This window comes from Sebastes umbrosus, chromosome 19, assembly GCF_015220745.1.
Source record: "Sebastes umbrosus isolate fSebUmb1 chromosome 19, fSebUmb1.pri, whole genome shotgun sequence".
Classification (NCBI taxonomy): Eukaryota; Metazoa; Chordata; class Actinopteri; order Perciformes; family Sebastidae; genus Sebastes; species Sebastes umbrosus.
In genome coordinates this window covers 23,331,588-23,350,856 of record NC_051287.1, presented here as the reverse complement: position 1 = coordinate 23,350,856, position 19,269 = coordinate 23,331,588, and the positions used below count along the sequence as shown (strand labels likewise).

The 19,269-nt window shown below is 41.1% G+C and overlaps 1 protein-coding gene across 1 annotated transcript in view; it reads right to left on the bottom strand.

The window, feature by feature from the left end:
- Window positions 1-1,106: 1,106 nt before the first annotated feature.
- pappaa (pregnancy-associated plasma protein A, pappalysin 1a) overlaps window positions 1,107-19,269 on the bottom strand; it is a 119,545-nt gene continuing 101,382 nt past the window's right edge. The window contains exon 22 of the mRNA XM_037753132.1: window positions 1,107-7,058. Within this exon, the coding sequence (XP_037609060.1) occupies window positions 6,954-7,058 (105 nt within the window). The 3' untranslated portion in view covers window positions 1,107-6,953. The remainder of the gene's footprint in view (window positions 7,059-19,269) is intronic.

The window sequence follows — 19,269 nt, the reverse complement described above, 5'->3', positions numbered from 1 at the left end:
CACATATCTTGAGGTCAGAGGTCAAGGGACCCCTTTGAAAATGGCCATGCAAGTTTTTCCTCACCAAAATGTTGTGTACGATTGGAGCGTTATTTAGCCTCCTTCGCGACTGGCTAGTATGACATGACTGGTTACAATGGATTCCTCAGGTTTTCTAGTTTCATATGATACTACTATCTTCACTTTAGCTTTAAAACTGACCATGCTAATGCATTAGAAAGAAATTAGCAGCATTAAAACGAATAATGTGGTGTTGACCTCAATGACCTGTGTTGTTAAGAGGTCAAACTGAATATGGCATGGTTTTGGACAGCTGATGTTGTGCACACGATTCATATGTCCTGCCTGAACTGACGCAAGACCTCAGCGGAGAGAAGCTCCCAGGCTACAAACCACTACAGCGAAGTTGCACAATATCACCGCAATATTTGGATCAGAATTAGTTAGCTTGATGGCAAAATGAGACTCAGATGAAAATAACTGTAATCAGATTTTTTTTGCCTAGCAATTGTAGAATGCAGTGCAATGGTGTTATTTCCCAGGTTTTTACCCAATTTACCACATGATCCAGCTGAAAAATATTTACATTGAGCTGGAAACGGGGGGAAATCAGTCACTGAACTAACAGACAGCCATCCCCTATGAATTACTCTAATTTATATCATTAACTGAAGGTGGCTATGCCTCTCTGCATGTGAGCTGCTGGGAAGCATTTTCTTTTTCCATCTCCCTCAACAAACTATTCCTTTAAGCTCAGATCCAGTTTCTTTCCAGTCATGCAACATTAACTGCACTTTAAAAAATCAGTAGCTTGATGTTCATTCTCACAAATTAGGCCATTAACGTCACTGGTGTGCCAGGAACAGCACTCACATTTTGATGCCAATGTATCAATGACGGCTTAAAGAATGAGCTCTTCTTTTGAAACCACCTCAGCGCTTTTTGGGATTTTTGAAAGGGGCTCACTATGGATCTTCCAGAAGAAAGATCTTCAGAGGCACACAAGAGTTAAAAAAAAATACAACATAACCAAAATGAACCTGGACACACTTTTGCGGCGGCAAAAAAAACAAAACAATCAAAGAATTGACGACACTCCTCAAGCGTTATGTTCACTTTAACCAGTGTTTTATTTCTACACAATAAATGACAGCAAAATGAACATGATACTCATCTTTATGACTCTTCCTTATGAAAATATAGTACACATCAGACATGTTTTGCCATGTACCAGAGCACCAAAAATATATATAATTGCAACTGTGAAAACAGAGAGAAAACATCGACTGAAACATAAAAGTCCAATCTGTTGTATATGTGCCTGAAAAAGTGCATACTGTGTAAGAACCAAAGAGAGAGGAGGCCATCAGAGGGAGGGAGGGACTACTGAGTCTGATGGCTACCTTTACAGTGTTGGTGAAACTCTCAGCAAACACAAAGGCATTGGGATAAGACTCGACAATATACAGTATGGAGTGAGGAGAAAAAAATGAAAGCCGTTTGCAGACAAAATTTGAAAAGTAACTTCTCAACGCGTAACAAAGTCAAGTTTGATTATGAGGATCAATTCCAACAGACTCCTAAGACGCAGGAATGACCATTATGATTTTATTCATCTTGACAACAAATAAATAACTCATGACTCAATGGATAAATTCATGGTTTAGACAAGTGACAACAGTGCTTGTACTAAGCCATTCTGGAACAAATAAATGCTGACAGCGAGTGGTGTGGTAAAGCATCACAGGTCTTTTTTTTTTTTTCCTTTTTTTTCTGTCTTGCAGGTGATACTTTGACACAATGCACAACATATTCACGGTTCATCTCTTTGTATAATAGTTATGATAAAAATCAATCCAAGAGCTACTCCCAAACAGTTAGTACATGGTTTGCAAATACAATCATCATATAATATTATTATTTACATCTTAAAATATATTTGTTGAGCAATCGGGTACGAAACATCGTAATACCACTAGATATCCACGTAATATGTAAATACACTTTTTTTGTATTTTCCCACTTAGAAAAAAGGACAATTCACCTTTTTTATGTATTGAGGGATTTAGGAAACAGACATAAGTGGACCATTCTATAACCAGAGGCCTGTGAGAGGTACTTCATGTGTTACAATACACAAAGAAAATGTCTTACAACAAGATGGCACATCAGTATTTTTTCTCCACAACGATCTGAGCGAAAATATTAGGGCTTCAGACACTCTTTCTTGCACTCCCCGTCGCTTTGTAATGAGTTAGACACAAAGCTTCTGCCATTTTTAGACGAGCAATACAACAACCAGGTGTTAAATTAGAAACAAAGGAGCGACTGTTGGTGGAAAAATGTGGAGAGGTATCAAAGCCTGTCAAAAAACGACTGCTATACAAATCGTATTATGTGATAAGCATAGGCTCTGAGTGAGGAAAACTGTGTTCCTTCAGCCTAACTTCAAAAGGCTCGGTAAGCTGGGCAAACATCCTCTCTCATTTTCACAGGGCCAGCTTGACCCTGGCAGCCCCGCGCAGGCATACCTGACAGTGACAGATGAGGCAGTGTGTCGAGGAGTGGGGAGGCGGAGGGGCGAGGGAGGGGGGGCGGTGGGAGTCCCAGAAAGGGATGGCTGCCACCCCCAGGAGGAACTCTGACTCATTGGCCTCGGCTTGTTGCCAGTCAGCGCCGGCCACCCCTGGCCCAGGGGCAGCCTCTGTGAGTACACATTTTCACACCTGGACAAATAGCTCGACAGGCCAGGAAAAGCAGCCCACCCATCCCTACCTCTCTCCCTGCCCACCTTCTACTTTTCCGCCATCCAAGAGCACTCTATCTGGGGCACCGTCGGCTGCCTTCTGACCTCCACTCCTTCATTTTTTTGATCCCTCTCTTTTCGCCACTTCTCCTGTCCTCAGCTGGCTGTGTACATTTATATCCATTGTGCCTTTACACTGGTCTCTCCAAAAAACACCATTTGCTATATTATGGATTTATGTATTTGACCATTTTATACTTGGTTCTCTTTTCACAACTTGTTGTACGTATGGCTAATGTGTGCATTTAAAAAAAAAAAAAAAGCAAAAAAAAACTTTACATTCTGGTTTTTAAAGGAGAAAAAATAACATTTGAACATGTGTTGAATCCTCATTGGACGCAAGCAGTGTCCATCTACACTTAATGACCAATGAGACAAGTTCTTGTGGGCCTGAATTGTTGCTGATCAACGCTTGACAGCGACGATCACAACCGAGCGCCATGACAGAGACAAAATGACAGTTTTGACTCACAAACCGATAATGTTTTTTTTGTTTATAAGAACAATGTAAAAAATAACTTACATGGACATTAAATATAACTTAAAAAAGTATAACACTCTCAATAAATAGTTCTACTATTTACACCATTGTTATGAGACGCAAAAATGTCACTAAAATACCAAAAATATAGAAGCAGCAAACATTACAGGCATGAGGTACAGCAAGGGATCCTGTGATGACTACAGTAGAGAGGTGATGTCCTCATCCAATGCGTAATCTTATACTTCCTTCCATGAATATCTTGGTTAGCTATGGCTTATGGGTACCTTCTCCAATATTAAGGATATCATTTTTTTCAAGTTGACATGCAGGTCACATTCTGTAGCCTTTCTGATAGTAATAACGATCAGTTGTTTTGGTATCCAGACATTGACTAATGGTACAAGTAATCGTTGAGGAGGATATTTCGAAGTTAGTCAAAGTACTCGGAAGCAACGACAGGTTATGTTATTATAGAATGAAAGGAAAGATCCAATGACAGATTTCGGATTCATCCATTCAAACGGCTAGAACGGTTTTCCAGTGACCTCGATGGCAGATGATGAACCACAGTACTGCATGTCATTGGCATAGTGTAGTGATCGCAGGTCAGTCTCTCCTCACCGGTAACAGTTTCTATGTAAAGCAGCAGTATCTGGAGTACTAATATTACATATAATTTTGATAATATCAACATAATACAAGTCTTTTTTTTTTTTTTTTAACCAGGGCTATATATGTTTTCATATAAAGTGTTAAATGCAATCTTTGCAGATGATGTAGCCTTTTACAACATCCTTACAAAGTTTCATATTTCATAAAAGTTACAAAGTCTCTCAAGAGTCCCTTTTAATGGGAATTCCTTCATTTAAGCGTTTCCTTCCCCTTTCGACATATCTTGGTTTTCTCTGCCAAAATGTACAACCTTAAACCTAAGATGATGTATTATGCACACATCAGAACAAAAAGACAAACTAATTTGCAGTCTAGCTAGACCTTAAATACACTTCTAAACATTATGTGTCGATGTGTACGCTATTTTTTTGGGGGGGGAGGAGGGGAGGATTTGGGGCATGGATGGATGATGGATGACGGATGGATGGATACATGGTTCATAGTGACAATACCTCCCTACTTCATTGATAACCTCTAATGCAAAGTCAGTTATAGGTGAGAGGAGCATCTATGGCCAAATACAAATAAAACACTAATGACAGGAAAGCTAATAGCAACACAGGGAGTCAAACGACCGAATATCATAACATACAGTTTGTTTCAGATCACCATTCTGACGATAGCAGCTTCTAAACATTTTTCGAAAGATATACTTTTTTTTTCTTCTTACATGGAAACTAAAAAAAAAAAGTGCAGTAACTGAGGTCAATAATACAAACACTGATTAAATATGACATTTTGTAAAAAAAAAAAAAAGAAATACATGGAAAACAAAAACAAAACATTTTTCAACGCTCCTGTCCATCAAGAACATATAGTAATATTTACATGATATTTTTTTTCTCTTTGTATTTGGTGGAAAATAATACCTTCTCGCTTTTTTTCTGCATGACGTTGGTTTTTTAAAACGACATGAAATTGGTCTTACGTTGCCACTTGTGTACGATGATTCATGAGGATGATCTGGAATGCTATAGCAGCCTAATATGAGTCAGAGGGACTGTGCCATCGGCTCAAATGAAATGAAAAAGTCATAATCATGCCACGACTATTGGTTACCAGCCGAAGAAGAGCAGCACAATTTTTTTGGACCAATATGCCAAGCAGCCTTCATTATCAAATGTGCATGAGAAAAAACTATGTGTCTGGAATGAAGAATAACAAAATACAAAGCTATCGTAGCAGCCGTATAATCTAAAGAAGTTAATTGGTGGGGACGGACACCCGAGTTCACAATACTGAAAAGTGCTGATCGGAACAACCAAGTGCACTTTTTTTTACTGCAGAGACAAACGGTTAAATTAATTACCTAAACACAAGACCCAGCAGAGAATCATCATAGGGACCTTTGATCAATATTGTGACTGCAAATGCTGTGTTGACATATACATCCAAATGTCATTTTCATGTTTAACATTGTCGCCTGCAGAGCTCCAGTAGCTGAGAGTCCAATACTACTGGGAAGGGAGAGATATGTGTGTATGCATTTGTGTGTCAGATGTGGTCTCCTTCCACCTATACTCTCACTAAGAGCCATGGCCTATATCCAGCCCTTTTATTTCTGTACTCTCGTGTGACTGTGCTGTGCAGTACTGTGCGATCAAAAAAAAGCCACAGACTCCTGACAAAGCATTGACTACATTCTGAAGAGGGCTGGGATCATTTTATTTTCAGTTTAAACGTCAGCGCTTGAGGTATCAAAATTCGGACCAAGCGCCGTGAGGGAGGAGTTCAAACTGAAAGTAAAATCGCCCCAACCCAAAGTGAGGTGTTAACGATGACATTCTTTAAGTCGTGGTCAATGTACGTAGTATTTTTTTTTTTTCTTGGGCAGTCGGGATAAAACGGGAATGACAAGTGAGGTTCTTGGTTTTTTTAAAGTTCGTAGTGCATTTCATATCTGGTGTTGTCAACATCTCTGAAAGTATTACGGACTAACATGCGAGTGTGGATGAATGCTTTAAAGAGGTACTGTAAGCAGCAAGGCAAGACGGAGCCGTCTAACCCTATTAGATATCATGATGTGAAGATGGCAAGTTAGCAGCAAACACAGTAGCAGAAGCCATGCTAAAAATGTTTTTAATTAGGCATTCAGGATTTTGCTCTAAGTATAAAATTGTCTTAGGAAATTATGTGTGTGGTTTTGTCAACAATTAGTCGACTTTTTTTGTGTGCATTTGATTTTGGCTTTTGTGTTGAATCTGTGGCTTGAAACTTGAAACAATATGGCTGTCACATTCCCCACCAAGCTAGGAATAACCTCTGATGTGCCTATGAAGAACACACTTTACTGTAAAAGGACGTAGAGATACAGAATGTCTGACCAGTTTGAAACCAGGAATGATTATAAGCACAAACTTCTAGCCCCTCTGAAAAGGTGTCCGACATGCCTTCAAAGTGTCTGAGGATTATATTTTTTAATATTTTGATTTTGATTTCCTTCATATTTGCAATAACACAGAGCCAACATCAACACGATCCCCCACTTGCACATTTTTGATTTACCTTTGGTTCAATCATGTGATTGTAGAGCAAGGTCACTAAAATAGACACTGAAGCCAGCACAAAACTGAACAAAAGGGCATGCTACCTAGGCTTGGTTATGTTTTTGTTTTGTTTTCTTCTTTCAAACAAAAAAAAAATGTCTGTTTCATGTATTTTTTTTTCTCTTTGCTATATATGTTGTTTTTTTTTTTTTAAATGATGATATTGCAGGGTTACTTTCCTTTTTAGCTGACAAATGACGTTTTCTGTGGAGTCTCATGAGTCCCATCCTCTAGTCTAGATCTTTCTGTGATGTGGAGGCGGAGGCATTTCAGCTGGTTGGGGTTGCAGTATGGATGGAGAGGTATGCCCGTTAAGCAGCATGTGCAGGAAATTGGAGGCCGAGAGGAGGATGAAGGAGGAGGGGGTCTGCCTCGGCCGCTCTGGCTGTGTTGTGTCGGAGCAAGGGTCCCGGGACGTTGAACAGAGGTCCCCCGCTCAGGTTGGTCACCCCAGGGAATGGACGTGTTCATCCTTCCTGTTCTCTATAGCGTTCAGATCCCGACAGGAGCACTCATCCCGTATGTCGCAGGACATGGGGAATGGAATCACCTGGGGTGGAAGAGAAAAAGATACTCACATTCATCATACATGAAATCATTTTCTGATCATAGACTGCTTTGGTTAAGGTTTAGCTATGTTTAAGGACAAAAACAACGTGGTTGGGATTAAGGAGAGATCATGGTTTAGGTTAAAATCACCACTTTCGGTAAGGTTAGGGACCTTTGTCGCCATGGTTACAACAATAGTCACATGGTTAAGGATAGCTTGAGGTGATGATTTAAAAAAAAAATGAAAAAACGCTGGAAATGGATAATGAACAGCGGTCTCCCTCGTTAGTCCGATGTGTTGTTGACCCACCCATCTACCCCGACTTCCTCCCTCTGTGGATTTTGTCACTCTATATTAATGTCACTTGACTTCTTCCTTTGCTCCAGTCATAATTACTACCACTGGAGGCCTTAGTCACATGAACAAAAAAAAAGTAATTTTTAGGCACATTTTTCTTGGGACGACAGTCTCATAAAATCTATAAATTCCCCAATTGATGTAACGGTGCCACCGTTCGATTAGTTTAAATGGAAGCAAACTGCCATGAGATCAAAATAAAAAAAAAAAGAAGTATGAATTGATATTTTTTTAATGTAACTTATACTGAATCTTTCTGTTTTACTATATCTGTTATTATTAGGGCTGTCAAAGTTAACACGATAAAACAAATCCGTTTTAACGCCACTGCATTAACACAATCCATCTTTCGGAGGTTGTAGCGGGCTCAGTTTTAAAGCTAAAGTGAAGATACTGGTATCATAGGAAACTAGAAAAAAAAACAAGAAATCCATCGGTACCAACTATGTCATACTAGCTACTAGAAGGAGGCTAAATAACGCTCCAAACTTGCGCTAAATTTTGACGTGGAAAAACTGTCACGGTCATTTTCTGAAGGGGTCCCTTGACCTCTGACCTCAAGATATGTGAATGAAAATGGGTTCTATGGGTACCCACGAGTCTCCCCTTTACAGACATGCCCACTTTATGATAATCACATGCAGTTTTGGGTTGTTGTTGCCTGTTGGGCTGCAGTTTGCCATGTTATGATTTGAGTATATTTTTTATGCTAAATGCAGTACCTGTGAGAGTTTCTGGACAATAGTTGTCATTGTTTTGTGTTGTTAATTGATTTTCAATAACAAATATATACATACATTTGTATAGAGCAAGCACCATTGCCCACTCCCATGTTAATAAGAGCATTAAATACTTGACAAATCTCCCTTTAAGGTACATTTTGAACAGATAAAAAATGTGCAATTAATTTGCGATTAATTGTAATTAACTATGTGATTAATCGCGATCAAATATTATAATCGATTGACAGCCCTAGTTATTACAATATATTTCCAGTGGACATGCACATCACCTGGCTTCCTCCATCTCTCTCTTTGTCAGATCCACCCGCACAGATGCACAAGCTAGCTCACTCACTTTCTCTCTCCTCGTAGTTGATGTAGACCAGATTTTTGCAAATATCAAACAGGTTTGAAATTGAATCAGCGTGGTTCACATTAGGCCATTTGTCTCATCTTGTAATGGGTACACAAACTCTGTGTACACAGTGTACCTAAACTCAGTGCTAATTCTTGCAGTTCTTGTCATACAAGTATTTGACAAGAACATTATAAAAAAATATTATTTTTTTTCCCCCCTGAAGACCGTGAGTTTACTTGTAGGACACATTTTGGTGCATTTGGCATTCATAAGACCCATAATAATATATCACAATCTCAGGATATCAGAGAAATTGATATCCCAGTTTCTTTGATAGTCTCATGTCAAAGTGAAACACTGTAGGTGAGAATAGCACCGGAAGATCACTGGCCGTTGCCCCCGGGCGTTTGACGTCACTCGATAACGTTGGCAATGCGTCACCAGCACCAGCTGCTGCTGCCTTGTCTGCTTGCCTCTCGGGGGGCCTGTTTCAGCTGTTTGGGTACACAAAACGTGTCCAGGCCAAACAAGGAACACATGTGGTCCAAGTCATGGAAGGCAAGGCAGCACACCAAGGGCATGTCTGCATTTGTGTCCTGGTGGCTTATCAGATCAATCTGTGGGGGCCTGGGGTGTCGCTTTTTTCTCGTTAGGGCTGAGTGGTATTGCCTTTTTTTTCTCTGCACAATGGATCTCTGTATACAATGTAAATGTAACAACAATACTGGCTCCTGTAACCAACACAGATACTTGACAGCCGGCCTCAAGCCAAACACAGCTATTAGCTGGATGTTATTAGTGGAAGCTGTCTGGCTGCTATGGGAGGAGTCGTTTCCAGGGGGAGGGTCACAAGGCCATTATCTGAATATGGAGAAGCTGTTGTATAATTACCCAGACTACTACTGTAATGCCATCAAACAAATTGGATCCTGAGCAAGTCCTATCTGGGAGGGTTAGTCAGGTAATTACTAAATGCATTAGCATGAGAATGAGAAAGAAATGAGAATTTCCCATCCACTAAAAGATGCATCCATAGTGTCCATTATATTGCACACCATCAACATCAAAGTTTGGGACTTTGAAGCTGACTCACTTCCCAAGTGACTGACTAAACCTTAGACTGTATATAAAAAGTGCGCATAGTCACCGTGACGTCACCTGTTGGTTTGTGGACTGCGGTTTTGAAGCCTTGAGTTTGGCATTTTGGCTGTCGCCATCTTGGTTTTTGGCCGTTGCTAACTTGGTTATTATAAAGTTGTAAGACTACAACTCCCAGACCGGACATCGCCGTGGTAGCAACTGCCAATCACAAGGTAGGCACGCCCCAAATCATAACCTGCTTTATGGTCTATTTGACTCTAAATGGGACCATAATTTATAATAATTACTAAATGAACATTGTGTTGTATTGAAGAAGACTTGAAACTAGAGATTGAGACAATAAACTCATGTTTACAATGTTTACTGAGATAATAAATCAAGTGAGAAGTAGGCTCATTTTCTCATAGACTTCTATACAATCAGACTTCTTTTTGCAAAAAGTTGCCCACTGGACTAAACATGCAAATCCAAATTCATCTTGTTATGCTAAATATCAATGGAAACTCACTCCCAACTCGTCAAATACCTCCGCTTGGTCAGTGGCCCTAGACTTCAGATGCTCTAGGTACCCCTCTAGTGTCAGCTTTGGACGTGTCATGGATGGCGTGTCAGTTTCTGCTTGTTACGTACATCTTTTCAAAATAAACTTCCGTGTTCACAGAAAACACAGTTTCCCCTTGTTACATGCATAGTCTCTTTTCAAAATAAACTTCCAACGTAAATTTACTTACGCAACAAAACTACTTGGTTAGGTTTAGGCAACAAAAGTACTTAGGCTCATGGATGTATCAAGAGAACTGGATACAGCGCTGGAGGCGGGGCCCCATTCATTCGTATGGAGCCAAAACGGCTCGTCTGCCGAGTATAAAATTACTCAGATCTTCCACGCTGCTTCTGCATCCATGTGCCCATAGAGGAAGCGCACTAGCGTTTCCTTAACCCCATCTCCCAGCCTCTCGTTCTTGGCTCGCTCACATGAACGGCAGTTCATTATGCCTATAGGGAAATAACTCTGGATTTGGCTATCGTGGATTTTACAACTTTTAGGACCTAATGATTTAAATAAGGGCTATTCAAGTGTTCTTATTAGGTAGTTGATATACCTAAAAAAAAAAAAAGAATCTGCTAATTTACAGACATCTCTTTCCCAATGTAAGTATATGGGAGAAAGTATTTTTGGGCTAAATGGTATCACGTGTCGGACATGGAAGTCGGCCACAACAAAAGTTGTCTTCAAAGCCTGGTGATCTTCCTGGGCTTTGGTTAAGCTTAGGAAAAGATCGTGGTTGGGGTTAAAATAAGTACGTTTGTTACATAAAATAAATATGCGTCTTACGTAACTGGCGTTCATAAAGTACAGAAGTTACGGAACAAAACTAAGTTAAAATAAATCTACGTTGACTTGGTTTCGTATGGAACACCAACAGTGGTCTCCTGGGTGAAAATCCTGTTTGTTTGACCCATTGAACCTCCCCTTCCTGGTGAACCTCGCCCTATGCTGACTATCTTGCTCTTTATACTACTATTACTACTTCTATACTATCAGTTGCTCTGAGCGTCTAATAATGACGTGGATGGGTTTACAATGGAGTAAGTTGAAAGCCCAGTGTGTTCCATACAGGAACACACGTAGGGAGAGAGGACCGACCTGCCGGTCTATGTGGGTTTATGAGATTTTGTGGGCGAGGAAACAGCTCGGCAAGTAGGGTCGTTCAGTTCAGATACAGATTCAGATCAAATTTACTATACCACACGGGGAAATGTGTTTGGTCCACTGTTCCAGACAAGAGGATACCATGAAGTCAACAGTAAAAACAATAACATGACATACGCAATATGACCACAACATAATAATAAACACATTTGATCACATTTTGTTGGAGGCTATTTGTCCCGCCCCTCCTCCACTGTGATTGGACAGCTGGGTAAAAAAAGTGACAGTGACGAGCGTTGCGTTTTACTCAAAGTTAAACAAAATTTCAACTCTCGGCGACCTGAAGAAAACAGCAAACGTGCAGTGTTCGACGCAGAAAAGATGCTCAGCGCTTCGTCACACTGCTGCCGTTTTTACCATAGCGGATATACTGTACACGGCGCTCCCGTTGCAAAGCCTTAAAAAAATACGTTGGCCTCAGGAAAAAACGCTTTGGTGGGCACAGCCTCTTAAGGTTGTTGTGCGTTACTCACTACAAGGAAATTCTGACTACCATAAGTTCCTCAGCTTAAAAATCTTCCAATAATAAAAAGTGACGAGAGAAATGTGTAGAAAATGAAGGATGAACTGCTGATTATGAATCGATAAGTTTCTCTAAATCTTTAATCTAATATCAGATGTTCTAAGATTTATTTTTAAATAATAAAGTAATGGGCTCTCGTTGCAACTTAACACTTTCTTTTAGTGTTGCTCAAAGTACGTCATGAAATTAGTGACCTTTTGCTTTGGATAGCGGTGTAAAGTGAACGTAAAATGTTATAGTTGGTGGTAAATGCAACACAGGAAACACCACCAATAGTTTGTGAGAGTTGAAGATTTGTTGACAGCAGGTCTGTGGAATGACATGGGGGAGCATGCTAGTCACTGAGGAGTAGTGACGCAGGCTCCCCTTTGAAATGGGGTATAAAATAAGTTGTTTGTGTGTGGGTGGGGTGGGGGGGGGTGGCGGGGGTGTTCCTAATGTGAGGGCCAGGTGGGCAGTGCCCGGACTCCTCTGAGAAAATGAGGCCTACATGTGACGACTTTACAAGCCGAGGGCCGGACACACTTCAGAAACAGCTGTCAACCGCATGAACAGAGTTTCCTCTGTGGCATTTTGAAGCTGAGAACACGGGGTTCCTCGCTCCCACCTGACTCTCTCTCGGTTTAATTACACTATCTCTCAGTTTCACACTTTCACCTTTAGAGTCTTTCCCCTCACTTTATTACTCCTCTCTCTTGCAGCTCACATCCCCATTACCCCTCCCACTACACCTCTCTTCCCCTCCAAGGCCACTTCTGTTTATCTCTCTATCTAGAGAATGATGGTGGGTGGCAAATTTGACATGGTTTCCTTTGACCTTGACCTCCAGGGTGGCTGGGCCAGCTGCCACATCTGGCCCTGACTTGAGGGTTCTCTCAGGGTGGCTGGGAAATGGGACTGGCTGGCCTTGTGGGCCTGGGGGCCCTCACGCTGCCCCGTGTCCCAGGGCTTGGAGGAGGGCTGGGGGAGGACACCCACTAACAGCAACATGAAAGCCCTTCTGAAGAACGCAGACCTTGTCAGAGCCCCATCCTTCCATCTCAGGAACAGGTCAAAATAACACAGAGTTCCTCTCATTTATGTGTGTGCAGTATGTGCGTGTCAGCCTGTGCTTAAAGGGAAGAAGGTGTGTAAGGAGCACAGGCCATGGGGAAAGGGGATCTGGCTGATCGAGGGATGCATAACACACTCTTCATTAGCAAGTAACAGTTGTTGTTAGATTGAATTAGAACTTTTTGCCAGTCTTCAAAATATATTAGGAAACATTTTAGGGAATGCAGTATAACATTGTTTTTTCTAAGGGACTTTTTCATATAAATCAATATACATTTATCCATCTAAAATGTATATAACATTTGAACAGATGTCTGAATGAGAGCAACAGAAGAAACACAGCAAGAAAAGAGAGTTTTAATGGATATGTTTAGGACGGAAAAGAGTAAAAGAACACATAAATGAGTTTGGCAAAATAGGTGTGAGCACTTGGCATCAACAAAACAGCCACAACAGCCCGGTCGTCATGGACAAAATGTTGGCATTGTACGTTTCTGCAAACCACGGATAGGTTGAATGTGGAAGTTTTTGCATTTGGCGCAGAGCAAGTGACGCCTGTCGAGCTAACGTTATTGAAATTTGCGGGGTATAATCAAGCCCCCAGGAAGAGCAGCGGGCTTTGAACCAAATTTTCATGGTGGCCAAACGGTGGAATTACAACATCCGTGTCCGTCACGTGATGCCATTCGGCCCAAAAAGACTTTTTCCCATCGACTTACATTGGGAAAGAGACGTCTGTAAATCAGAGGATACTTTTTTTTTTTAGGTAAATCAACTTCCCAGTATGAACACTTGAATAAAAGTTGTAAAATGCACTAATAGCTGAATCCAGAGTTATTTTCCTTCCTCCGTTCATGTAAATGAGCCCCAGACCGAGGCTGGACTGAGGGCTGGGAGACGGGTTAAAGGAAACGCTACTGCGCCATGCTCTGTGGGCCCAATGGATGCGGAAGATCGCCGGGAGATCTGGCTGTTTTATCACTCGGCAGTGGAGCCATTTTTGGCTTCATGCACCACTGAGCAACCGTCATTCTCTCTGAATGGGAGCCATCCTCCAATGCTGTATCCAGTTCTCTTTGTATATCCATGGTTTTTACATTTGGCTAGAGCAAGTGACGTTTTACAATGAGCAACGCGCAGAGCTAGTGACGCAGTATATCGAGCGACCGTTATTGAAAGTTACGTGGTATAATAATGAGTATAATAAGCTAGAAAAGTCCACAAAGGGTAGGTTGGAGAGGCGGTGGATGGGTCAAACAAACACAGGATTTTCACCCAGGACACTGCTGTTTGTGTCCCGTGTCAAACCAAAAGTAAACATTGACTTTGGGGTTGTTACGTAACGTTGTTATGCTTGTTATGTAACGCTGCGTAAGAGCTAAGGGCGGTTGTTATTTATTTAAGGTACGTTACGTTGTTGTGCTACGTTGTTGTGTTACTATTCTAACACAAACCATGATGTTTTTTCTAACCATAACCAAGTAGTTTTGCTGCCTAAACCTAACAAATCATTCTATGATCGTTTCACAATGTTAACCATGTTGCATTGTGCGTTTCTGCAAGCGTCATAAGAGACTTATATAAAATGTGTTTTTGGTTCAGAAACGTCCACATTCAGTGTATTCCGTGGTTTCCAGAAACACACGATGCTAACATTTTTTCTGCCGACTGGGTTGTCCAAAACCCCTCAAACTGTGGGGAGTGTGTGTCCCCCAGTGTGTAACTGCCCTGCTCGTCCCTCCACGTTATACTTCCTTCCCCTCCCTCTCAGATGCATTTTGCCCCCTCCACTCTCAGCCCCTACTCCCCACACATAGATACAGAAAAGTTAGGAATAAAGGGAGCTATGGCATGCTGCTGCTCATTCAACGATTTGCGATAACCATCGCATTGCAGCGACTTGACAAAAAGAGAGAAAGTAAGAAGGTAAGAGCTCTTAATGCCACGACCAAGAAACCCTCCTACTGTACGTGCAGGCGCCTGCTCCTATCTGTGGCTCGGCCCCTTCCTCCCCTTTAACTGCCCTGGCAGAGCCTTGGCAACAGGAAATAAAGTCAATTTAGCTGCCCTCAGACGTTTAAAAAATAAAGAGCTGTTGCTGGCATGCGCTTTTGGCATCCTGTTATGTGAATATTTGACGTAGAACATGTTAAGGCAGAAAATTTGAGAAAAAAACAAATATTATTCTATCTATCTATCTGTTAGAAATTTGATTTGTGTGGATTATATAGAAATAAATGTAAATCTGGTAACAGCCCAAAAACCCAGAGAAGAAAATTACATTTGCGCTGTTATTTTGAAAGGGCTTCGTCTACATGAATCACCAACAGAGACTAAGAGGTTAAGTGGTCACCTGTAGCTATCACAGTCCATCAGCTTTGACACAAACATCAACTGTGACACATAGAAAGTCACGTGTTGAGCCTGCATGCGCCAGACAGAGTTGTAAACAGGGGTGAGGGACTATAGGAAGGATCTCAGCCCAAGACCCCACCACCAACACAGACAGAAAAACCTACAGGCACATTTAGAATAAGTTGTTTTAGCGAGGCCAAGCCGTATAACTATATAATCGGTGCCCTCTGCGTACTGCTTCCAGCATCCAAGAAAGGAATTCCTTCCAAACTAGAGGGGTGGGGGGGGCACCTACAAAAAGGGTCTTGCGCACAGGCAATCCTCAGAAAGGCATACTCCATATACCCTCTCCTCCCTGCCTCTCCAACCTCAGCCAGCAGCTTGCAACTATTAAGGGGAGATCCTGTGGTGACCTTACGTGCAGCCAGTCCTTGCACCTTCAAAGCTCCTGGGGTGGAATAATACACAGCAAGTCATCCAGAACTCCTTAATACACAAATCTCTACCAAAATAAAAGACGGAAGCGGCGTTTGCTGGGAAGGGGAGTAAAAGTAAATGAGCAGCGGAGTTCCATTTCTTTACACAATACTGCACCTTTTTCCTCTCAGTTCTTCAGCTCTTATCAGGATTAAAGTCTGAGTCGACAAGAAAAAAGAGAAGAGGAGAAGAAGAAGGAACCTGGAAAGCTTTAATGATTGATAATAACTAGGAATGCACCGGTCCAACTTTTTCTGTCCCAATACCGTTAGCGCTACCTGGTTTTGGGTATCGGCCGATACCGAGTACCGATCCTTTGGTCGAACTCAACTGTAATTTCACAGAGTTTAATGTGAAAAAACGCAGAATCTACCCCCCCACCCCCGCCCCTCTCTCGACCCCCCGCCCGAGAGAGGCAGTAACTGATGACGCGTCATGAACGTGTCATCAGTTACACTGCTTATGTCTTAAAGTCTGTGGTGTTAATGCACAGGCTGAGCGGGGTTATTAAAAAACTAATCCCGAAGCCGGATCATGATCTGGATCGCCACCAAAATCTAATGGATTGTTCATTGTGCCACACCCCACACCCCCAAAAAATTTCATTCAAATCCATCGCAGACTTTTGGAGTTATCCTGCTAACAGACAAACCAACAAACCAATGCCGGTGAAAACATGACCGCCTTCGGCCTTGGCGGAGGTAATAATAACCTAATTCCTACAGTAGTATTTTTTGGAAAGAATAGAAATTGGCCAATTGTTGTAACTGGAAGAAGTTTTATTACATTCCAGAAATTATGATTTTTCACATTAGACCATTGAATCATTGCAGATTTGAGGGGATGGCGTTTGATGTCGGGAAACATAATAATAACTCATCTTTAACTGCTGTTAAGAAGTCGCTAAAGCCTCTTCTACTAAGAAGGAGTGAGCAGATGTTTTCATCAGTATGATGTATCTCTCCATCAGTTAACTGGAAACATAATATTGGTATAATCAGTCTGTTTAGGTCACAGAGCGAACATGAGGCATATTAGGATTTCTTTTTAACCTTTTAGACTCTTTAGATGGACTAAAAGGACAAAAGGATGAACGACTCTGGATGATGAGGGCAATGAAAGTCTGTTGTAAAATTTCTGTTCTTTTCCCTTCACCTTATCACCGTAGATCGGAGGGAAACGGTAGATGTAAAAGGTTTTGGCAGAGGAACAAACGAGAGGTGTGTCTCCGTGCGTGGATCACATCATATCACTGTTCTCATGTGCTGTGTCACAACACGCTGGGGACACCAACACTGAACAAGACTCCCACTGAGTCACCAGACCTCTTGTGCATAACAAACCAGTGGCTGGTGTGTCTGTGCACGTGCTGTATGTTTGTGTGTGTGAGAGACAGCGTGAGAAGGAGAGCCTGTGAATGAATATCTCACAGTGAATGAGGAGGAGAAAGACTGAATGAGAATGAGAGCGAGAAAGGGAAAGAAGGAGAGAGTTGGTACATGGGTGGTTTATCCTTCTTAAGTACTGTTACTTGACATGTACTCAGTTTATTAGGTACACCTAGCTAAAACTATTGCAGTCTAATACAACAGGCCTGTAATAAATCCTAGCATCATGACATTTATAATGTTACATTTTTGTTGAAACAATTTTAGAGAGGTGTTGATTCAACTGTGTGGTCATTCTGGGTGATGTTGAGTCGTAATAAATATTTTTTTCTCCACCTCATTTACATCAGCGAGGGTGGCTAAACAACAAAAAACACTGTCAAAGTTAACGCCATACTGACGCATTAAAGCAAATCTGTTTTAAAGCCACTAATTTCTTTAATGCATTAACGCCACTTGCGATTTCTAGGTTGTAGCGGGCTCGGTTTTGAAGCTAGAGTGAATATACTGGCATCATATGAAACTATAACCAACCATGCCATACTAGCTTGCTAAATACAGCACCTGTGAGAGTTTCTGGACAATATTTATCATTGTTTTGTGTTGTTAATTGATTTCCAATAATAAATATATACATACATTTGCATTAAGAAAGCATATTTGCCCATGTTGACAAGAGTATCAAATACTTGACAAATCTCCCTTTAAGGTACATTTTAAACAGATAAAAAATGTGCAATTAATTTGCAATTAACTCTGGACAATCTAATCAAAATATTTTAATCGATTAACAGCCCTGGTTTTTAGCAAATATTACTTAACAGGATTAAGTAGTGCATTTGTTTCGGATGACTTCCATCCCTTTACAGCCACCCAGAAAGAAAATTTCCACTTTTGCAACCTATGTTTGCTGTGGTTGAGCAGGCCTATTGAATTCACTGTGAGAACACAATATAGTATTTGTCTGCATATAAAATAAATGGTAGGACCAGCATTAAATACAGATAGTTCATAGTTGACATCAACTGACCTCCACAGTGACAACAGAATCTGTAACAACAGAATCTGTGTTCAGGAACAATTAAAAAAGTCGGTACAAAGCTGTGTCAATTGTTGTCGAGAAAAGAGAATTCCCGCTAAAGAGGAAAACATTGCCGATCTCTGGCATCCGCAAGTGTGTTATTCAGCAGCTCATAAATGAGTTACAGATTCCTTTTTTCATATATTGTGTCATTTTGTTTTGTTTTTGGAGGGTTTTATGCAACTCCGTCCTTGGCCGCCTGCCACGCATGTGTTCCGTTTGGTGGAAAATCAGAATCAGGTGCCAAATACCCTGTTTCTGTTTTGACTGAGCTGATCAAATAGGGATGACTATGAGGAAACGCTTTGCCCAGCAGCAATAAACAACTGAATCCAAATGCCTAACTAAACACAAGTACCAAAACGTGGAGGAGATTTAAATGTGGACGAAAAATACAGAAGTAATAAAAACCACAAAATGAAGTTTGTCAGAAAAGGTCTTCTGGCTAATAATCTCAAACTGACATTCAGGTTAATTTGAGTTTCATTCATGTGTGTTTATGTTAGCCAAGTTATTAAGCAACATGTTTGTGCAAGCAAGCCCCATCAATTAGGCAATGGGCTCACAAACTAACAAGCAAAAGGGATTAAACATCTGGCTTTCCTCTGGTCCCGTATCAATTTCACACATCAGCTTAATACCTCAGTGTTTCCTTTTTGTTTCTCACCCACAGTTACTTTCCTCTCGCTCCTGGCAGCTGATAAATCAAATTATGATTGGTTATTTCAGAGCAATTTTTCGTATCTTTCAAAATAGTTTCCAGGGGACCTACTAGCGGAAAACACCAGGCACAGACTGCTTTCTTCAAAAAATGCCATGGCAAAATGCCTTCATGTAAAATGTGGAGCCTGGAGTTCTTGAGCCCAGCCACAGTATGATACTTACTGTATCATACTGTAGATGGAATATAAATGCTCTTCACCCAATCCGTCTTTGCTGGCGTGACAGAAGTTAGTACCAAAAAGGTAATTTGATCCTCCATTTGCCTGTAGTTATTATTTCAGCGAACTGCGAACACCTGTTTTGCAGACACTACTATTGACCATCGGCATGTAGCATCCTTGGCTCGGGAAGACAGCAGC